Genomic DNA, 22799 nt, shown 5'->3' with positions numbered 1-22799 from the left:
CACATTTTAAAGTCTTGAGGGGAAGTATGTAAGGGAAAACCCAAAGAGGACAATATCTGCTTGGATCTAGGTCTGCTAGCGGTGGATCTGGGTCGTTACAAGAATGTTGGAAACCTCGACTCGACTCTAGTCACTTCCACCTTTTCTTTTCTAAATCCAAATTTTATCGAGATGCGTCATTTATTAAACTTTTCTAAAAGAATAGTCATAAATTTGTAGTAATGAATTTTTAATGTAGAAAGACCAAAATAACCTTTTTAAAAGGACATAAATTATGAATTAAAAAGAATCCATATTTAAAGCATATGAATTTAACAACAAAAATGATTAAAAAATAAAATAAAATAAAGTTTAAAATGTACCAATCATTTTCCTTATAGAATAAAATAAATAATAATTTGATTGATGATGGAAGCAAATAAGTCCAATTTTAGATGCAAAGAAAGCCACCAACCTTAGTTTAATAAATGTGATGGAATTAAAGTGCTTTTTCACTTTGCATCTTTTTTTCTTTATTTCTTTTTTTAATATAAGGTCAAGATTTGGAGCATTTGTCACGCTCCCTTTCAATCCACTTTCTTTTTTATTTCCTAATCTCGTATCATATAGTTTTTAATTAATTCATTATCATATATTATATAATGGGCGTGACATTTAAAATGCTTACCCCAATGGAATCCACCTCTTTATTTATTATTATTATAAATTCATCATTATATGTTGCTTCTTTTATTCAACCCAATAATTATTAACTTATTAAGGGCATTTATGTAATTTTAAACCAAACACGGATGCAACCTAATTTATTCGAACTTATTTTGTCCTTACTCACATGTATACAGAAAAATTTCTACGAGGTCACCCAACATAAAATTGTTCGGTAGTATTCACTTTCAATTCTTCAAGTCTTTTTTAATCATCTTATCTTCTGGATTGCTCTCGTTCCGATATAGTCACGGTTCATTGTTAATTAGTTCTTGGATTGCTTGTACAAAGAGCATGTTTGAGGGAGCTGCTACACTCATCGTGTACTTGAATCACCAACAGAGCTTTGTTAACACTTGGCCTAACTTCTATATCTACCACAAAGGTCGAATCATCACGTGATTGCTAAAGCAAACTAAGCTTCACATGATCGCTAAAGAATCTTTGCAAAGTCGAAGGTTCCACAACACGTTAGATAGCTTTTAGATTCAGCCTTATAATGTTCATTTTCAATGAGTTTCGAAGTGATTCTGAGTCTTACCTGCCTTTTTATGCCAAAATAAAAGAAAATCGAACAAAAAAAAATTGGGGACTATGAAAGGAAAGCAAAATTGTAGACATATTTTACCAACGTCTTATATTTATTCTTCATATGGTTGGACGTCGATAATATTTTTTATTCAATTTTTGCCACGTCACCTTTAATTTGTTATACATGGAGGATATATATAATATTTTTTTTCACATTAGTCCATATTTAATTTAATCTACAAGATTGTTAATTGACAGAAAATATTTTTAGCGACTTTCATCCAACACCTCCCCTCGAACAAAGTACGTAAGCCTCCCCTTAATTGAGGCTCGACTTCTTTTTCTTTTGGAGTCTTAGTCATCTTTGACTACGACTTCGAGGAGTCTCGACTCCTTTTTCTTTTGGAGTCTTAGTCATCTTTGACTATGCCTTCCCTTTTCTTTTGGAGTCCATTATTGGACATTTGAGGATTCTATTGACATGGCTAATTTTAGGGCATGACACTGATATCATGTTAGATGAACACACTCTCCACAATTATATGATATTGTCCATTTTGAGCATACGCTCTCATGACTATGATTTGAGCTTTCCCAAAATGACTCATACCAATGGAGAGAGTATTCTTTTATTATAAGCCCATGATCATTGGAGGACGTAGGACTTTATACTTCTCTTTTAATTTTTAATTTTTATTTTGTATATATAACCTTTCATTACCCTCTAAATTTCTATTTCTCAAATATTAACCTTTTAATAATTTATAAATATTATTAAAAAAAAATAGAATAAAATAAATAAAATAGCACTTGATATTCCCGGACCCAAGAACCCTAAAAGGAAATATAAAAATGAAAATCAAAGGTTTGGAATTGGAGGGAGAAAGAGAAACAGAGGGGCAGCTGAAGAAAGGGGAAAGAAGAAAGGTCCATTAAATTTGCAGAGAACACATGTCAACTTTTGCTTTTTATTACCCTCTTTCTCTCTCTCTCCTATAATTTCTTTTATATCCCTCTTTTCTAATTGGTTTTCTTTTCACAAATCTCTTAATTTCCCCTTTTCCTTTTCTTCTCCGCCCTCAAAAATCGAGCTCCCCACTGTTCTCTCCTCCTCTCCCCTGTTCTTTGATGGGGGCGGTTTTAATGGAGTGGCTCTACTTCTCATAAATGGCTCACCACACTATGCTGACCAATGTTTCTAAAAATTCCACTCACCCACATCCACAATTGCCTCCCAATCCCATCTTCCATGATTTTTTAGGCATGAAAAACCCTGATTCTCATCTGGGTTTCTCTCCTCGGAAGGCGGCGCCGCCGGATTTGCGGCCGTCTGAACACTGTCCTGCTGCCTCTGCTTCCCGTGGCTCCTCTTCAAGCGGCGGCCGTGGCCTCATCTCTACTTCCTCAGATCTTGCTTCTGGTCTTTCTCTTATGTGATCATTTGTTACTTTACTCCCTGCTTCTTGTTCTTCATTTTGTAACTTTTGGGTGTTGTTTTTTGCTTACTTTTTCTTAAAAAATGGTAGAAAGTATTGGGTCTTTTGAGATTTCTTTTGGGAATGATTAGTGGTTTGTTCATCATATGGTGAGGCAGTGTGTGTGGCTATCGTTATTACCCCATTTTGAGTTTGGTTTTGTTTATTGTTTATTGATTTGGGGAATGATTTGTGCGATTTCTGGTCTGGTTTTAATGTGTTCTTTCACTAGTTTTGAGCGTTTTTGTGTTCTTTGTTTATGCATTTTCTCTTATATGTTCATAATGTTCGACTTTGAGTAAGAAATTTATTGTAAACTCAAACCAAATAAGGCATCGACATTGAGTGTTTATGTGAGATCCCACATCGGTTGGAGAGGAGAACGAATCACACTTTATAAGGGTGTAGAAACCTCTCCCTAGCAGATGCGTTTTAAAAACCTTGAGGGGAAGCCCGAAGAGGACAATATCTGCTAGTGGTGGGCTTGTGCTGTTACAAATGGTATCAGAGCTAGACACTGGGCGATGTGCTAGCAAAAAGGCTGTTCCTCAAAGGGGATAGACACGAGGCGGTGTGTCAGCAAGAACGCTGACTCCAAAGGGGATGGATTTGGTGGGGGTCTCATATCGATTAGAGAAAAAAACGAGTGCCAACAAGGACGCTGGGCCCTGAAGGGGGTGGATTGTGAAATCCCACATCAATTGGGAGGAGAACGAAACATCCTTTATAAGGGTGCGGAAACCTTTCCTTAGCAGACGTGTTTTAAAATCTGTGTTAAGTTTGTATGATCACTGACTTGGAGATTGGTGTATGAATGCAAATTTTGATCCCCTTTCTCATTGGTATGAGTAGATCGGCAGGTAGGTAGTCATCTTGAAGGCGTTCCGTTTTACGGTCCGAGGGGCGATATCTCGACTACGGAGATCCATAGTAGGATTATAGGGAGTAAGAGAAGCATATCAGATTCTGGTTTTATGTCGTCGTATCGAGATGGTGTTCCACATATGCCTTCCGAGTCGCATCATAATAGCTTGCATCTAATGAAGGTTTGAATTCATATTCCATTTTTGTAGTAGCTAAGTTGCTGCTTGCTGCACTCCATGTTTAGTGATATTGTTGTGTTTTAACTCAGACGTTACGAAATGGAGCAGGCGGGGATCGAAATCGAAGATCAAATGACGATGAAGTGATGGTTGGGATGCAGCATCCAATGAGGCCGAACGCTGCATCGCTTATCCTGCAATCTCATGTTGGAAGTGGGAGTAGACTTGATGCTGATGTTACCAAGTGGGAGAGATCCACGCTTATGAACATCGGTCCTGCTCCGACCGTGCAGTGCTCTCCTCGGGGGACGTTTGTGCCTTTTTCCCCTCAGTTACCTACAAATCGATATAGAGAAGCCAACGTTATTCCTCCGAATATATCTCAATCAGCTGCCGATGAGGGATCTCGTACTGGAATCAAAGGTCCTGGAATCTTGAGTTCGAGTAATCCTGGTGGTGGAACCTCTGAACGAAACTCGTCGATCCTGCTCAAAAAGTCCGGGACTAATATTGTAGATCCCGAATCCTGTATTCCTTCAAGGTAATGGCTGTGTTGATAGCTAAATCAGATAGCTCTTTAGGAAAATGTTATTCTTTGTGCTACTCATCTTGTTGGCTTGTTATGGCAGTCGACGTGGTCTTACATCGGTTAATCGGCAGATGACGATATTTTACGGTGGTCAAGCTCATGTCTTCGACGACGTTCATCCAAACAAGGTTCGTGTTCTAAATTACTAGTTTTGGGCGCACGTTTTTTTCGTTCTTTTACGATCCAACTGCCACTCATTTCACACAAATAGAAGCTTAGCAACTTCATAACACATTTGAATGCCAAATTGATGGTATCTGATCGACCGTTCTTAAGATCGCTTTCCCTCGACCTGCTCGTAAGTTTTAATGTGTGAGCTACCTCGGCACCCATAATCTGTCACACGGCTCGCACGGTTTTGGGTTCACTTGCAACGTTCTTTTATGTTAATCCGTTTCGAATCTCTGCTCGTTTGAGAACTTGTGATGCTTGATGTATGGTTAAGCTGCACTTTTCAAGATTTTGATTTTCATAGCTTAAGCAATATCATAAACGCTTTCAACGGTAGGATCCGTTGTCATCCGTGAACGGATTAAGCCGAAAATGGCAATGCTTTCCAAACTCCATAGATCCCATATGCTCAAAAGGTTAGAGCGTTATCACAGACAAGAAAAGAACAACGTGGCTCGTTCGTGTCAAATGAACAGATATTTAGAATCTATGTTTGTTGCGAGAGTTCGATATTCACTCAGTCGATTACCTGATTGAACTATGTTTTCTTCAATGCATTTCAGGCAGATGTTATAATGGCCTTAGCTGGATCGAACGGCGGATCGTGGTCGACTAACTATGCAACAAAGTCAACAGCTAGGCCAATCAACGAAAACCAAATGCCAAGTGGAGAACTCGATATCGTCGCCAAAGAAGCACATGGAAAGCTATGTGTTGCTGGGAGCTCCATGCCTCTAGTTGGCTCTGTTGAGAGAATCTCAACAACATCAGCAGGTTGGTGCTCGTATCTATATCTATGGCGCTGCATCATACACGAGCTAGAAACCGACGTATCTCGGGAATCGAATCATTGTATGACGTATTTTTGTTCTTTTGACAACAAAAACAGGAGCTTCTCATGGCAGCAATGCTGGTAAAGGTGGTAGAGACCAAGCTCAAGCCACCGATTCGAGCATAGAGAAGAAGAGAGATCTGTAATATTTGTTCTCCAACTCGAACAAACTCTCGCCGTGCTCGCCCATGTTTCGGTACTATCTAGCTTCGATTTTTATCGTATGTTCTTACCTTTTGCTGGTGGGGGTGCAATTTTCTTGTTCATGGGAATGTGGAAGATCTGAGATTATGGATTGAATTCTAGATGAAAAGAATGGTTTAAGCTTGACGAGCAATGGAGAAATTAGTCCCCTTACTATTAAACCCGAGAAATAGCAAGAGAGTCGATTGAATCCTTGACAACTGATACGATTGAACTACCCTTTGCTTTACGTACTCGGTGAGGAGGAAAATGGAAACTTTCTAAAATTCAGATTAACGTGGTTAGGTGGGCAATCGGGCATTCCATCATTTGAAGATTCTGTCGGGAATTGCCTAGAATCTAACAATTTCGTAGGTTAGGATTGACTCTCTCGTTGCATATTTATCTAACACGAGAACTAGCCAAAGTGAATATAGACACGGACTCCTTCCCTTAAAGTTGGAGATTCAAATCTTCGTACCCACTTGTATTAAAAGAAAAAGGGACCGACTTTCATGAATGAACCCTCGAGTCAAATATAAGTTATAGACACGTTCAAGCTTCCTAAACCTAGATTTGTTTAAACCTCGGGTATGTGATTATACCGGGAAGATTGATTTGTAGTTTTATGATGATGTTTTATTATTAATATTTAACGAGCAATGACTTTTCAGGGAGAAAAAATGAATTTTTTTTTTCAAATTGTCGAGCCAAACGAGATACGATTGATCATTTACCTTTTGGAACCAAAAGTATATTTTGTTTAAAAGAATAATAATAATGAAAGACTAATAGCCTGGAATTGCTCGTACAAGATCCTATCCCATGGGCTGAAAGTAACTGGGCCGTTTTAGCTATGGGCTTCAGCCCAGTTTGCAGTTATCTTTCACGTTCGTCCTGATCAGCCTAGCCCAACTGTCGAATGGGCCTTCGAGCCCAGATGAAAGGATCTTTTCTAAATATTATTATTTAAAACTAATTGAAAATAATTATATATATATATATATATATCAATCAGGATTACAGTTAATAATCACAATAAAATTAAAAATTCACAAAAATAAAAATTATTCTAAATATTAATGATTTCGTGACAATTAAACTAATTGAGTCATAATTACGTTGACCGCTCTAAACCTGCAATGACTTACCAACCTCTGTTATTCACTACCCAACAAAGTTTTTTGTCGAGTGGGAATAGCATTTTTTTTATATATAATTTACATTATTACATAAAATACTATTAGTGGGGTTTACACAATGATTATGAACCATATATTAAAAAAAATTGTTTTGTCACACAAATATTTCAAAAAGGAAAAAAATGTATATTATTTTTAAGGAAAAATATAAGATGATAAAGTAATGTTGATAGTTGGATGATATTCTCCATTTGAAAAAAAAAAAAAAAAATAATAATAATAGATATGGTAATAATGAGATTCATTGACTTTTGGTTAATGGACCATGATTCTCCCATTTGATTGGTCCTAAGAAGACAAAACCAAAATTAAGAAAAAAAGTCTATTTTTTGTGCAACTGTTTTTGGACTCATTACCAAATGCTAAGAGACAAAAATTTATCTTTGAATGCCCACCAACAAGATTATTTTGCTTCTACACCCCTTTGTATTTGGATCACGACCCGACCCTTTTTAGATTAACTCCACTCGACATCTTGGTATGCCTGTCTATTTCTTGTTGTCACTTATATTTAATATTCTTATATGTTTTATTGTAAGTTCGGAGTTTGAACTTTCAAGTTTCTGTCTATTTGGTTGTTGAATTTAACCATTCCCAACTCTGTTGTTGATTGATCATTGACCTGTTTGGATCTTGTAGACCAAAATTGAAGATTAGGATTAAACTAAATAGACACAAATTTAAAAATTTTAAGGTTGAATTTATCATTTAATCTATTTATTAGTTTTTTTAAAAAAGAAATTAACGATATAATTAGAGTTAACCAAATGTTTTAATAAATAGTTGTTAGAAAGTTTTTCAAACTTTTGACGAGCCCACCGCTAGCAGATATTATTGTCCTCTTTAGATTTTCTCTTTTGAGCTTCTCCTCAAGGTTTCCACACCCTTATAAAGAATGTTTTGTTCTCCTTCCTAATGGACGTGAGCTGATGGTCGAGTATAATAATTATAATAATGAATTTAATAAAAAGAAAATAAATAGTAATTTTGTGAGTGATTTGCATTGAGATTGCCACAACTTGTTTTGTCCCTTTCTTGAACCTCATATCAATTTTCCAAAAAAACAAACACCACTTTGTCCAAAATTGCCACCATTTTTAACCTAATCTTCATCTCTTTCTGCCTCTAAATTTGTTTTAAAATCCCCCAAATGCTCCAAAACTCTAATACAAACAAACCCATTTCTTTGCTTTCCCAATCCATCAACATAATGACCACTCTCTCTCAAGCATATAGAGACCACCCTCTTATTCACCTTCACCATATCGTCCCTTTAGACTTCGATTCATTACGAACTGTCCCCGACTCTCACGATTGGCCTCATTCCTCGTACGATACTCTTGAACTTCCTACTAATGAAGATGTTTTGATTCCCTTGATCGATATGTCTGACCCTAATGCAGCGATGCTCATTGGTAATGCTTGTAAAACATGGGGAGTGTTCCAATTGACCAACCATGGCGTGCCGACGAGTTTGGTGGAGAGAGCTGAAGTCGAGGCGGGACGACTATTCGATCTTCCAATGACACGAAAGCTGAAGGCGCTTCGAGCTCCCGGCGACGCCACCGGCTACGGCTTGCCTCGAATAACGCCATTTTTCTCTAAGTATATGTGGCATGAAGGATTTACTATTATGGGATCCTCCGCAGAACATGCTTCTCAACTTTGGTCTTCTAACTACCAACCGTTCTGGTAACTACTTCTTCATGCATTTTCATACACGTTTCTATTTATTTATTTTCTTTTCTTTTCTTTTCTTTCTTTGCTATTTTAACTGCTGGAATTAATTTATATATCCTAAATATATCTACTTTAGACATAATATAAAAAAATATGGAATATAATTACGCTGTTTTTTTTATTGTTATTTTTTTATTTTTTAAATCCAAGTTTTAGTATAAAAAAAAAAAATATATTTAATTTTGTATTTAATAAATTCATAATTACTTAGTAACTTTCAATTTTATTTTAAATTAATATCATAAACATAAAAAAAAAAAAATAGATATCTAATTATTTTAAAATTTTAATAAATATTTTTAAAATTAAGAAATTGATTAGACATAAAACCGTATATTTTAAAGCATTTGAACATTCTTTTTTATGTTCTTCGGGTAATTTAATATAATCTATACAATTTATTATTATTATTATTATACATAATGGGTATCTTAATCACTCTTTAATTTTTAATTTTTTTTAATAATTACTTATTAAATCTATTAATTAATATTCAAATGAAGCGATGTAATGGAAGAGTACCAGAAGAACATGAAGTCCTTAGCTGAGAAAATCACACATTTAATCTTAAATTTCCTTAAAATCCCCGACGACGCCGAAATCACGAACTGGCTCCATTCCGCCGGAGCCGCCGCCGCCTGCAGCACCGCCTTGCAATTAAACTGCTACCCCCGGTGTCCGGATCCAACCCGGGTCATGGGTCTGGCCCCACATACCGACACCTTTCTATTGACAATCCTCCACCAAAGCAGCACGTGCGGGCTCCAAATTTTCAGGGACGGGTTCGGCTGGGTACCTGTGACGCCGGTAGCCGGTGCACTAGTCCTCAACGTCGGCGACCTGTTCCACATCCTGTCGAATGGGCGGTTCCCGAATGTCCTCCACCGGGTTGTCGTCGACCCGACCCGACGCCGCCTGTCTATGGCGTATTTCTTTGGACCGCCGCCGGATTTCTGCGTGACGCCGTTTAACAATCCACCGGAATCTCCCCGGTTCCGGTCTGTGGTGGTGAAGGAGTATGTCGGGCTGAAGGCGAAGAATCTGGAGTGTGCCCTCTCTATGATCGGAATATAATAATAATAATAATTATTATTATTATTATTGAATTTTGTATAATAATTATATATTTGTTTTAGTTAATATTTCAATTTTTGTACTCTTTCCCTTCCCACTATCTCCATTACCATTTCTACCGGTAATAGGTTCAAGTTCACTATAATAATAAAAATCAATATATATATATTCAATTATTATTTCCCTCATACTTAAATTTAAATAATATTTTATTATAAATCTATATTATAATGTTTTACTAATATAATTTTTGAAAAAATTTAAATTTAAATACTATAATATAGTTTTCCACATACGAAACATTCTTTATAACTGTGTGAACACATCGGTTAAGATCTCAGTCCTTATAAGGTCGAAAATATAATCTCTGTATGAGATCTCACATCGGTTGAACAGGGAAACGAAATATTTCTTATAAGAGTAAAAACCTCTCCCTAAAAGACATGTTCTGTGAAAGTCAAAGTGAACAATATCTGTTAGCGATGGATTTTGATTGTTATACTTCGACTCGTGTCCCGATGTTTAAGAAACGTTTGTTGTTGTATTCAAATAAATATGGAAAAGAGTTCCACACTAATAATTAAATATCATTAATGTTGTCACCATAATGGTACCACCCCATATATAATAATTTTCCCATCTCAAATTTTTTGTCTTTATTCTCTTTACAAATATAATAGTTTATTATTATTATTAATTATTATTATTTTATTAATATTGTTTTTTAAAAAAATTATACCTTTGTTTTCATTCTCTTGTTTCCATTTAGGTCTCTATTTTTAAATATCTTTTCACAGTTTAATTAATATATAAAATTATAATTATATTTATTTTCCAAATTTACCCTCATTTTATTTTATTTATTTATTATTATTATTATTATTTTTTGTGTTAAACTTTTAATATTGTTTAATAATTATTCTTGAACTTTGAATCGTTTATTGTTTAATCATACAAATGTATGATTTTTTATTAGAGGGCAATTATGGAAGAACATTGGCAAAAAGTGTTGTTGTCACGTCCACAAAGGCAAACATATATTAATTAAAATATTAATAGAATTACTAGGGACAAAAAATGTATATTTTTCTTATTATTTTATGAAAAAAATATTATAAATGTTTTAGTGTTCTTTTGTGTTTGTGATCCACAATTTAGGAATATTATGTTTTCTAATTTTTTTCAATTCTCTCTAATTAATTAAAAAAATCATTAAACTTTAATGAAAAAAAACCTAAACATGGAAAATACAAATCAACAATTAAACATGAGTATTGACTTTATTAATATTTTTAATGACGTGACAATATAATTGGCCAATATTGTTGGGTTTTATGTCTTAAAATTCATATTTCTAAACAAAAACATATTCTATTCTCAATAAAGTTATTATTGGTGTTTATTCAGTAAAGATTGTTATTGAATAAAGTGAACTTTACGATCATTAATCTAAATCCAATAAACTAAGAACACTCTGGCTATAGTATGATTACTTGAACTATATGTAGAGACGTAAGAGTAGATCAAGTTCAAGTAGGTAGTCAAAATGATCTATAGTATAAGGATAAGACTGAGTACCTTATTATGAGGACACTATGGATGCGACCCACTTTTGTATATGATATAAACAATGTGATCACTAAATTGTACATGTGGAGGCATGTGAGTGGGAGCGTCCTATGCAATGAGTATTGCATAAGATCGGATCATGAAGAAAACCACTCTCACTTTTTAATGCCGTTTACTGTTGAGACTGATTTTTTCATTCGATGATCTAGGTAACTCGATCTTAATCCTGAGCTAACTTGAACTCTTGTTTATTCAGAATTATTCTTAGATTTGCATGGGTGAGAGTGACCCGAGTTCGCCGACTCAATAAGCCTCCCATTTCTGGGATAAGACTAGGTGAATAGCTGGAGACATAGGGTGTAAGAAGGAATTCACTCCTACCCACTTTTAGAGATAGAAGAGAGGTAGTTCCCTTAAGCATTGACTCCAGGTCTTGAACAAGGGGCCCCCACCCTCTCATTGGTCTGAGAGGGATTCGGTTTACTGGTTGAACCACAACCCAATTGTTCATTAGAGGATCAGCGAGACATAAGGAACAAGAGTAACTTCAGGGGTAAAACGGTAAATTGATCTAGCTCTAGTTAAGAACAACCTGTGAATGATCGACTTACTAATCATGGTATATCAAATGGACAGAAATATATCTATAGTGAGGGGAGTGCAACTACTAGGCTATAGTGGAGTGTCCTAGTAGTTAACGAATGTTGGTTAGAAAGGTCAATAAGTTTAACCGGTTAATCTTGGATCGTTGGAGTCCATGATCTATAGGTCCATTAGGTCCCTCTGCTAGCTCATATCGGACTAAACCATAGAACAGTATGACAAGTGAGTTCGAAGTGTTTGAATTCGAATTAGGGGATATGCGCTACATATATACGATATATTTAACCGTATTTTTGTTTTATTTACAAATTAAACAAAAAAGAGAGAATCTAAGATATTTAAATCTGATTTAAATATTTTATTTAAATATGTGTTGGAATTGATTGAGATGGACATTTGAATTAATATTAAATATTAATTAAATAGTTTAATTAATAATTTAATATTACTCTAATTTGAAATTAATTATTGAATTAAAATGAAGAAAGTCAAAATGTTCCCTTCATCTAATGGAAAAATCCATGTTTGAGTTAGTAGAATTTTGAGATGTCAAAATTTGATTTAACCAAACTTGCATGCTTGTCAAATAAACCCCCCAAATTTGAGTGAAATTTTGAGTGTCAAAATTTGGTGATCTCACCTTTGCATAAACATGCAAACATGACTCCATAAATAGAGTGATCAGGTACATGTAAGGTCTCCCATGGGAAAAACCTCGAGAAAACCTCTCACAAACCCTCTTTTCATATATACTAAATCCCTCCCAAGTTTAGTCACTCACCGGATTCCACAATTCCGTTCTAAGGCCGGAGAATAGTGGAGAAGACACTAGTGGTGGTTCGAAACCGGTTCGTGAGGAAAAACAAATTTGAGCGACAAAAGGTTAGTATTCAAATTTATTGAGTTTTAATTATTTTGAACATGCTAGCTAATTTACTGTAATTGATGTACTTAGAGTGTTATGTCAAATATATTATTATTTAAAAAATATCTATGAAATAATAAATAAAAAAAAAATAAAAAAATATTTTTTAAAAATAGTTTCACACATATTTTTTTAAATAATTTAAAAAAAAATTCTTATTATAAGCAATGGACTTTTACCTTCCATTTAGAAATACAGTCGGAAAATGAAAACTCTGGAAAATACTAGCAAGTAGCTCTATTATTGGAGTTAGGTAATGCAAACACATGCATACATGACGAGACCTATCATTCTTAAAACATCTTAGCATGAACTTGATATCTTTTTAGCCCGGTCAGAGTTGAATGTGTGGTACTTCCCCACACACGGCCCATGAACTCGCATATGGACCGATTAGGTGGGCTCGTGGTTCGATGGGCTAAATGTGCTAACGCGTCATTAGAGACTACAAAGGGACAAGACCATATGATATCATGACGAACATAAATATCGAAATTACGCGTCTAATGGAGAAGTATCCTGATGCGCATGACACACATAAATGCATGAGGTCCTCACGACTTTTAATCACAACATATAATAAGAAACAGTATGTCATAATACACATACAAGTCATATATACATAATACTGATCATGACTTTCATCGTGCATAATCATTAGTATAGTATAGATCTATAACATGGCTTCATGTAGCATGACATAGCATAACATACATAGCATGACATAATAAGACATCACATAACATACATAGCATAACATCATACAACTGTAGACTGTTCCAAGTGTTTGTCGACCGTAGACCATGACAATGTTAATTATGGCTAGGGACACAAAGTGACCGTGCGCCAGCAAAGTTCATAAAAAGGGGTTTTCATGTGGGAGTTTTGTCCTCTCTCAGAGGCGTTGCACTACTAAGCGTGGAAAAGGGTTTGGTGATTGAGGGAACGTGTGAGTTAGATACCTTGCGTGATCTTCACTGCTCATTGGAAATCTCACGTTTTGAACGATACCTGATTCAATGCATCCAAGGTATATCAATTCTCGAAAAGACCTAAACTACCTTCCATAACAATCCATTCTTATCCTATTTCTTTCTTATTTACAATAACATTAATCTCCTCTAGACATTCAATTTAAATTATTCTCTTTGTTCTTACTGAAAAAAAGGCAATAACCCTTCCATAAATGGTGAATTTGCCAAAACTGGATCCTCCATTGATTTACGAGTTCTTTTTAAATTTATAAATGGAAGCTATAAGTACGCCTCGTATTTCAATATATCTTGATCGTAATTTCATTGGGTTTTTGTGTGTAGCTACCTAAATATGTCTGATGAAGATCTTCCTCCCGCAAGCCAATTGATTCCTTTGGACTTCAGCTCAGTTCAAACTATTCCTGAATCTCACTTATGGCCTAACCTTGATGAATCATCGAGGAAGATCGAACCTGACAAAATGATCTCGATCCCGGTTGTCGATCTTAACGACGATAATGTGTCGGAGCTCATAGGGAAAGCCTGTGAGAAGTGGGGAATGTTTCAGTTGATTAATCATGGTATCTCAAAAACCCTAATAACCGAAACCGAGGAAGTGGCTCGATGTCTTTTTGCTCTTCCAAAAAGCCAGAAGATGAAGACATTACAGTCTCCCGAAACCCCCACCGGCTACAGCATGGCCGGAATATCGAAGTATTATGAGAAACTAATGTGGCACGAAGGATTCACCATCCTAGATTCTCCGGTTGATGGTTTTAAGAAACTCTGGCCATCAGACTACCAACGGTTCTGGTAAATCCATGCAACTTTTTTCATGCGTGTACATAGTTAGGGTCTAGGGTTTAAGGCTTAGGTTAAACCGTTTGTTACTCTAAATCCCAACAATTTTTATATTCCCTAATTGGATTCTAACTTTTTTTTTTTTTGATCAAGTGATATAATGGAAGAATACCGACTCAAAATGAAGGCTTTAGCTGATAAGCTAATAAGGTTAATCTTCAAGTTTCTTGGCATCTCCGATGAAGAGATAGTGAAGCTATTGTCTTACATCGACCCAACCACCGGAAAACCCCACATGGCTTTGCGCTTGAACTCGTATCCGCCATGCCCTGATCCAAGCAAAGTCATTGGCCTCGCGGCCCACACTGACACCTCTCTCTTCACTATGCTTCACCAGGCACGCAAATATGGGCTACAAATCTTCAACGAGAAAGAAGGTTGGATTCCTCTAGCTCGGAGGAGCGACACGCTCATTATTAACATCGGTGATTTCCTCCAAATAATATCGAATGGTCGGTTTCATAGCATTCCTCACCGGGTGATGATACAAGAGACTAAGGAGAGTACGATGTCGATGGCATTTTTCTATTATCCACCGAGTCATTTAAACGTATCACCTTATTGTAAGCCATTGAGTGAAACCCCACAGACTCCCATTTATAAAGGAGTGAACGTGAAAGAATATTTCACCATCAAGGCCAAGAACTCGGGGAACGGAATTCTTGCCATAACAATATGATCTTTCACATTCCAAGCCCTCTTGTTTGCTTCATTTTCAAATTGAAATAAGTTCTAAACGGTTGATGTGGGGGCAGTTTTTAATTGGTTTAGTTTGATGATCACAGCCATGCCATAAATATGGAAACTTGTCTGTAATATTCTTTTATTTATTTATTTTTAAATTTTCTGTCAATTCCATGCATGTCCGAAAAAGGCAAAGACTTTGTGCACATCCTTTCTCTCCAAAAGCCAACACTACAACACATACAAAAAAAAAAAGACTTTTTATAGTGTTTGTTTTTGTACGTCGTGGCAGCACATGTTATTAAAAGGCTAAGACTTTTTATAGCATTTTTTTATAGCTATAATAGATCCTGTAATATAGTATAAAACTATAGCTTATATATATATATGTTGTTATAAAAACATTTAATAGCGTTTTATTAAAACTATAATATGTTAAATATAGCTAAAATATTATGTTATCTTTAACTTATTATAACATTTTTTAACGCTATAATATAGTATTCATAGCTTTAATCTTATGCCATAGATCATTTTATTTATTTAAATATTATTTTATTAATTATATTTGATAAAGAATTTATTCCAATATTCATCTGTACCTAAAGCCACACTTAACAATTAAATAATTAAATACTGTAATTTCCATTCACAATTGAAACTTTTTGATCTATTTACATTACAAAATGAGTATTCAGTAATTTCATAGAATAAAAAAATTGTTCAAACAATACAAAATAAGGTAATCTTCTTTATTTACATTGATGCTCGATTGTCTGGGACCATTATCATGTCATGTCTTTGTATTGTAAGTCTTTTATCACCTTCCATATCTTATAAATAACCAACGATCTTTAATTTTATATTGCATTTTCTTTGTTTAATAAAGAGAAGGTAGCGTATGTATATGTATATGCATAGATCATGGCCTCCTTAACGTGGGAGATATTTTTGTAAACCATAAGAATTTTCAATATGGTGAAAAGAAGTTTTAACACTAAATATTGAGAATAGTTAAGCCAAAAATATATAATTACATTTTCAGAAAAGAGGATAATATATTATAACTCCTACCGAGTTCAATAGATATCTCCATGTATACTAAAAGTCAATTAACCAAAGTAAAATTAAATAAATTTAAGACAGAAATTATCATAATCTTGTTAGAAAGGTGAACAAGATATGTCGGAGGAGACGAGAACCCTCTTGGTATAGATTGATTTGATCTCGTTGCTGTGATGAATAGAATGTTCTGCCACGGTCTTCAGTACTCCTATTTCGGAGGAAAAGACCATCTCTTTGGTGGTCGTGTGTCTTGGCTAAATGTTGTCAGGACAATCACTTTAAAAAAAATATATAAATAATACCACAACAAGACAACTAATGAAAACAAGCTTGATCATGTAACTTAGCCCAAGATTACAACACTTCAATGAGAGATAGTGCACTTACACTTACAGGTGTACTATAGGTTATAGGTTACATCGATAAGCTAGATTCTTATTTCGACAAATAATATGGCACAATACATTCCTCAAAGCTCTTGTCCACCTACATCAACTAAAAAAGGTGATAATTAGGCCCATGGCAGACATAAATATCAAAGCTACCCGTCTAATTTAATACAACGTAAAGGGAAGTATCTTGATACACATGACACTCATAAATGCATGAGATCCTCGTGACTTTTAATCACAGCATTTAATAAGAAACAATTCGTTCTTCCTATTATTCATGTCATAATAAACATACAAGTTGTATATGTTGGATTAGTATGGCAACCCTAGAGGGGTGAATAGAGTTTTAATCCGAAATAAAAATATTTAAAGTGATTAATTTTTCTAAATATGTTTTTTTTTTAAATAAGTAGAATAGGATAATTAATAAATGCAATAGTGAGAAGAAATAACATAAAACAATTATAAAAAAATAACTTAGAAATGCAATAAATCTTAATAAGAATTTTGAAATTAAATACGGAAGGGTTAGAATTAGAAAATATAACACCGTGGTTTTATAGTAGTTGAGTCAAATTCGACCTATTCTACCTCCTCAAGTGCCTCTTGTGAATTTGAATAAACTTTTCTCGACTATTTCTTCGGATCAGTGCCTAACCGCTATACCGCTCTTTTCACGAGTTCAAGAGCAAACTCAATCTCTTCCACGACTCAGGATCAAATCGGTACAAGCACTACAAGAAATAATAAATACGATGGCTTACGAAAAACGCTATTGTAGACTTTTTATAGGTTTCTCGTACGTCGTGATAGCCTGTGTTATTAAAAGTCTGGAATTTTTTATAATGTTTTTTTTACGTCCATAATGGATGCTATAATAAATTATGAAACTATAGCTTTTATATATATATATATATATATTTTTTGTTATGAAAACCTTTTATAGCATTTTTTTAAAATATTATTATATTTTTAACTTATAATAACGTTATTATATAATATTTATAGCTTCAATATTATGTTATAATAATATTATTTAATCTTTTATGTTTATAAATTTAGTTATAGTTTTTATTTATGATTATAAAAGGCTCAACCATGTATTTACCCACCTCAATTAGATACATAAGATTTAGGAAACACTTAGGAAACATATTATTAAAATCTACCCCGTGCCCAACTCTATTCTTCCAACTCTTTTAACTCATTGAGCAACGGATTTCTTACTAGTGCATTATCTCCTTACAGCAAGATACCTTAAACCAAGACCTACATTTTCTTAATCGAGAGGAGCGAGATATCTTAAACTCTTTTGAAGCATTTTGTTACTAGAAAAGATAACAATACACGCGGTAAAACTCAAAGTATCCAAATAAGCTCGTAACAAACACTATGTGGGCAATGTGTTGGGGACAGGGCCTTGAAGCATATTAGATGCAAGAGAAAGATAATGAAGCAAAGAGCAATTAGCAAAATTTCATCAGGAAAAGGCCAAGAGAAGAGATTATCAGAAAAATCAAGAAATCTAATGGAAGACAGAGATATTAGAGAAGTGGGTATCTGCTCAGATAAACGGTTACCACTGAAATTAACACTCTGAAGACTGAGAGGAAGAACAAGCTCAGGACAAGTATTGCCCATGAAATTATTGTCAAAAAGCGAGAGTACCTTGAGATGCTGCAATTTTTTCAAACCCTCTTTCGATTTTCCTTGCTCGCCCCAACCCATACCATTAATGAGGTTGCATTTAACGAACTCCCAGGAACAAGGAGAATCATCATCTTCATTCCAGGACGCAAGAAAGGAAGAAGGGTCGTGGAGGCCACACTTGAACAGATCAATTTCAATTGACAAAGAAAGAGGAAGGAGAGAAGATTGCCACTGAAGCAGTAAGCCTAACCCTAACCTAAGGGAAGAAGATTTCCATTTCCTTAAAATTTATTTTCCGTATTTTTTTTTTTCTGATTTATATGTGTTTGTTGACGGTAGACCACGATGATGCAAATTATGGCCGGGGACGCAAAGTTACCGTGCGCCAGCAAAGTTCACGAAAAGGGTTTTCATGTGGGAGTTATGTCATCTCTCAAGGGCGTTACACTACTAAGCGTGGAAAAGGATTTTGTGATTGAGGGAACGTGTGAATTAGATACCTTGCGTGATCTTCACTGCTCTTTGGAAATCTCACGTTTTGAACTATACTTGATTCAATACATCCAAGGCATATCAATTATAAAAAAGACCTAAACTACCTTCCATAACAATCCATTGTTATCCTGTTTCTTTCTTATTTGCAATAACATTAATCTCCTCTAGACATTCAATTTAAATTACTCTCTTTGTTTCTTACTTTTAAAAAGCAACAATCCTTCCATAAATGGTGAGCTTGATTTACTACTTCTTTTTAAGTTTTTAAGTTTATAAATTGAAGCCGGAAGTAAGCTTAGTATTTCAATATACCTTGATCTTAATCTCATTGGCTTTTTGTGTGTAGCTACCTAAATATGGATAAGCTTCCTGCCGTAGGCCTTTTGACTCCTCTGGACCTCAGCACAGTTGACGCTGTTCCTGAATCTCACGTATGGCCTCACCTCGATGAATCATCGCAGAAGTTCGAATCAGACAAAACGGTCTCGATCCCAGTTGTCGATTTTAACGACGACAATGTGTTGGAGCTCATAGGGAAAGCCTGCGAGGAGTGGGGAATGTTTCAGTTGATTAATCATGGTATCCCGAAAACCCTAACAGCCGAAACTGAGGAGGTGGCTCGATGTCTTTTCGCTCTTCCACAAAGCCAAAAGATGAAGGCATTAAATGTTCCTGGAACAGCCAATGGCTACTGCATGGCCAGATTAACAAAGCATCATGACAAAATGATGTGGCATGAAGGATTCACCGTCATAGGTTCTCCGGTTGATGATTTTAAGAAACTTTGGCCATCGAACTACCAACGGTTCTGGTAAATCCATGCAACTTTTTTCATGCACGTATACAATTAAGGTTTAGGGTTCATGTATAAGTGATTATTACTCTAAATCCCAACCATTTTTATATGCCCTAATTGGATTCTTACTTTCTTTTCTTTCTTTTTCTTTTTTTTTTTGTTTTAATCAAGTGATAAAATGGAAGAATACCAACTCAAAATGAAGGCTTTAGCTGATAAGCTAATAAGCTTAATCTTCAAGTTTCTTGGTATCTCCGATGAAGAGATGGTGAAGAAGTTGTCTTACATCGACCCGGCCACCGGAAAACCCCACTTGGCTTTGCGCTTGAACTCGTTTCCTCCATGCCCTGAACCAAGCAAAGTCATTGGCCTCGCGGCCCACACTGACACCTCCCTCTTCACCATGCTTCACCAGGCACGCAGAGAGGGGTTACAGATCTTGAACGAGAAAGATGGCTGGCTTCCGCTGGCTCCGAGGAGCGATGCTCTCATTATTAACGTCGGCGATTTCCTCCAAATTATATCGAACGGGCGGTTTCATAGCGTTCCTCACCGGGTGATGATACGAGAGACTGAGAAGACTACGATGTCGATGGCATATTTCTTTCATCCACCAGGTCATTTATACGTAGCACCTTATTGTAAGCCATTGAGTGAAACTCTACAGACTCCCATTTATAAAGGAGTGAACGTGAAAGAATATTTCATCATCAAGGCTAAAGCCTCGGGGAAGGGAATTGCTGCCCTAACAATATGATGTTTCATATTGAAAACCTCTTGTTTGCTTCATTTTCAGAAGGGTTTCCAAAAAATAAGTTGTTAAACTGTTCAGTGGGGGCAGCTTTTAAATGGTTTAGTTTGATGATCATACACAGCCATGCAATAAATATGGAAACTTGCATGTAATATTCTCGTGTGTGTGTGTGTGTTTGTTTTAATTTTTTTTTTTTTAATTTTCTATCATTTGCATGCATGTTCAAATCCCTTCTCTCTAACTGCCAGCCAACCATTCAATTCTAACCAATTTATATCATCTCCTGTTTTGAATTTTTTTTATACATTTTTTTTTTAATTTTGGGAACCTATACATTCTAGTATATTTGTGACACTCGAGTAGATAAAAGGTACATGAATGAACCAACACCATATTAGAATGTGGTGAGCGATCCTGAAGATATGATGACTAAAAAATGCTTAAAAGAATTTAAACTTACTACTTATAGCAACAAGGTGCACCTTTCTTTTGGAGACTCCATCATAGAACTTGAAGTTTGAGTGTGCTTTTGATAAGGAATCAACCGAAGGGAAAGTTTTAATGCAAAATGGTAAGGAAATCGGCCCAAGGGAAAGCTCTGATATCACATGATAAAGAATCACTACAAGTGAAGTAAGATTCAGATTACCTTGTTGATCGAATATTTCAAAGCAAGAACACTTGTTTGAGATTCGAATCACTCTACAAGGAAGATTGATCATGTCAAGCTTGAATGATTCTACATGCAACCTAAACTACATACAACTGCAAAGAAACTTAGTCATTGCCTGAGCACAAATGCTCATTTTCCTACATTTTTCCAAGTCTATCTTACAAAGTTAACGTATGACTTTATAATGCCTCAAGAGTAGTGAGAGTCATAATTTAGGACTATAATTAGCCATAAATGTAAGTTTAAAGTAAATAAAAAGTCTTAAAATAGATTAATGAAATACAATAACTCTAAATTGTAATCCACCAAAAATATACAACATACATTCCCTTCTTCACATCTTCATTGAAGTATGTTGTGTGATTGATGTCTCTTGGTTATATCAGCTTTACTTGAAACAATTGTATGTTAGGTGACCTTTTGGAAATTTTTCTAAGATGTATATGAATGTGGATAAAATATGCTGAAAAAATTTATCTGTGTGGATGTTCTTCACTCTAAAAAGGGAATGTATGTTGTATATGAATTCTAAATCCTTATCCGAATCCTGGACATAGTTCATAACAAATGTTATTAAAGTGGTACCTCTCTCACTAAAATGTGGTTATGCCCTCTTAGTTTTAATATATATATATATATATATATTAAAATAAAAATAACAAAATAAAGAAGAAAAAAAACTGACCACCTCTCTTTTACTCTCTAGCCCCTCCCAATCCAAACAAAAACAGAAAGAAAATATTTAAATGAGGGATGGTTAGACAATAATGTAGAGATCTAAAATAAAGGGAGATAATGGAAAGATGGTTAAGTAGATAAAGGGAAGATAAAGGGAAGATAAAGGGAAGATAAAGGGACAGAGATGTCATTTTGAGAAGTTAGTTGTCAGATTTACCTTTTCCTTTTTATTGAAGGTATTAACCATTATTTAGATCTCAATTAGAAATTATCTGGTGCATCTGAGTTAGATACTTCCCCAACAAAAACAAGAAAGAGATATAGATAAGAAAGAGAATCAACCATTTAAATTGGTTAGAAAATTAGAATCAGTTGAAAATAGCTTCTGGAATCAAATCAAATCAAATTTGATTAATAATGGCAAATAATGTAAACATAATTAAAATTGAACCTAGAAGAGAAATAAAAATAAAGTGAGAAAGAATTATTATATTTGTATCATAGGATTTAATATTAAACGTTGAATTATTCAAGCAGCTTTTATCTTTAATTTAAGTTTTAAGTTTTATTATCCAATACAATTTAGAAACAATGAAAACATGAAATTTATTTTTATTGAGGTCGTCTTTTCACACGGTTAGTTGGATTATTAATTAAAATGTGAAATACTAACAAAAGGTGACTAACGATGCAATAGGAAGCAAACCTTGGCAACATTTGGTGTAGTTCTCGAGGAATGGGAGCTGACGTTAAATAAATTAAGGAGTACTCCAGCTAAGGCCAAACAGGTAAGTGGCCTTACTATAGGATAGGCTAAGTATTGTTTGATTTATGATGATGTATGAGTATGACGCTGTGTTGTGTTGTATGTTATTTGTACGTTATTTATATTTCGATGCATGACGTACATGTTATATTTGATGCACTTAATGGCTTCTATGATGAGTATGATATATGCATGACGATGTTATTAACATGATGATGTTTTCTATGTTGAACATGCCTTACGATGTTGTTTGCCATATTGCATCATGTCGTTAGATCGACATAGGACACAACCCTAAGAGTATGAAAATGATATTAATGTAAATATCCACGAGCACGTGTTACGTAGGATAACCAAGAGATGAGACTA

At 34.8% G+C, this 22799-nt stretch overlaps 4 protein-coding genes across 5 annotated transcripts; all 4 read left to right on the top strand.

The window, feature by feature from the left end:
• Window positions 1-2252: 2252 nt before the first annotated feature.
• LOC111436243 (protein TIFY 8-like) lies at window positions 2253-5706 on the top strand. 2 transcript variants are annotated; one of them, XM_023073982.1, is made up of 6 exons: window positions 2256-2656; window positions 3564-3757; window positions 3844-4295; window positions 4384-4471; window positions 5078-5288; window positions 5404-5706. In XM_023073982.1, the coding sequence occupies exons 1-6, from the start codon at window positions 2404-2406 to the stop codon at window positions 5490-5492; spliced, it is 1287 nt and encodes a 428-aa protein (XP_022929750.1). In that variant the 5' UTR covers window positions 2256-2403; the 3' UTR covers window positions 5493-5706. The 2 variants fall into 2 exon arrangements, with proteins under 2 accessions (XP_022929751.1, XP_022929750.1); XM_023073983.1 differs by lacking the exon at window positions 3564-3757 and having other exon boundaries at window positions 2253-2656; window positions 3863-4295.
• A 2164-nt stretch (window positions 5707-7870) lies between these two features.
• LOC111436156 (gibberellin 3-beta-dioxygenase 1-like) lies at window positions 7871-9647 on the top strand. Its single transcript, XM_023073862.1, has 2 exons — window positions 7871-8423; window positions 8975-9647. The coding sequence occupies exons 1-2, from the start codon at window positions 7882-7884 to the stop codon at window positions 9543-9545; spliced, it is 1113 nt and encodes a 370-aa protein (XP_022929630.1). The 5' UTR covers window positions 7871-7881; the 3' UTR covers window positions 9546-9647.
• Window positions 9648-13908: 4261 nt separating this feature from the next.
• LOC111436158 (gibberellin 3-beta-dioxygenase 1-like) lies at window positions 13909-15307 on the top strand. Its single transcript, XM_023073863.1, has 2 exons — window positions 13909-14429; window positions 14571-15307. The coding sequence occupies exons 1-2, from the start codon at window positions 13969-13971 to the stop codon at window positions 15154-15156; spliced, it is 1047 nt and encodes a 348-aa protein (XP_022929631.1). The 5' UTR covers window positions 13909-13968; the 3' UTR covers window positions 15157-15307.
• Window positions 15308-19104: 3797 nt separating this feature from the next.
• LOC111436163 (gibberellin 3-beta-dioxygenase 1-like) lies at window positions 19105-20388 on the top strand. Its single transcript, XM_023073870.1, has 2 exons — window positions 19105-19574; window positions 19731-20388. The coding sequence occupies exons 1-2, from the start codon at window positions 19120-19122 to the stop codon at window positions 20314-20316; spliced, it is 1041 nt and encodes a 346-aa protein (XP_022929638.1). The 5' UTR covers window positions 19105-19119; the 3' UTR covers window positions 20317-20388.
• The last annotated feature ends 2411 nt before the right edge of the window (window positions 20389-22799 follow it).

Source organism: Cucurbita moschata, unplaced genomic scaffold (genome assembly GCF_002738365.1).
Source record: "Cucurbita moschata cultivar Rifu unplaced genomic scaffold, Cmos_1.0 Cmo_Scf00052, whole genome shotgun sequence".
Classification (NCBI taxonomy): Eukaryota; Viridiplantae; Streptophyta; class Magnoliopsida; order Cucurbitales; family Cucurbitaceae; genus Cucurbita; species Cucurbita moschata.
This window is presented reverse-complemented; position numbering and strand designations above follow the sequence as displayed.

Excerpts from the sequence above, each read along its gene's own strand:
- LOC111436163 (XM_023073870.1), top strand. The coding sequence starts at position 19,120 with ATGGATAAGCTTCCTGCCGTAGGCCTTTTGACTCCTCTGGACCTCAGC. Across the intron at positions 19,575-19,730 it reads TCGAACTACCAACGGTTCTG|TGATAAAATGGAAGAATACC; the intron begins GTAAATCCATGC and ends GTTTTAATCAAG.
- LOC111436243 (XM_023073982.1), top strand. The coding sequence starts at position 2,404 with ATGGCTCACCACACTATGCTGACCAATGTTTCTAAAAATTCCACTCAC. Across the intron at positions 2,657-3,563 it reads TTCCTCAGATCTTGCTTCTG|ATCGGCAGGTAGGTAGTCAT; the intron begins GTCTTTCTCTTA and ends TGGTATGAGTAG. Across the intron at positions 4,472-5,077 it reads ACGACGTTCATCCAAACAAG|GCAGATGTTATAATGGCCTT; the intron begins GTTCGTGTTCTA and ends AATGCATTTCAG.
- LOC111436156 (XM_023073862.1), top strand. The coding sequence starts at position 7,882 with ATGCTCCAAAACTCTAATACAAACAAACCCATTTCTTTGCTTTCCCAA. Across the intron at positions 8,424-8,974 it reads TCTAACTACCAACCGTTCTG|CGATGTAATGGAAGAGTACC; the intron begins GTAACTACTTCT and ends ATTCAAATGAAG.
- LOC111436158 (XM_023073863.1), top strand. The coding sequence starts at position 13,969 with ATGTCTGATGAAGATCTTCCTCCCGCAAGCCAATTGATTCCTTTGGAC. Across the intron at positions 14,430-14,570 it reads TCAGACTACCAACGGTTCTG|TGATATAATGGAAGAATACC; the intron begins GTAAATCCATGC and ends TTTTTGATCAAG.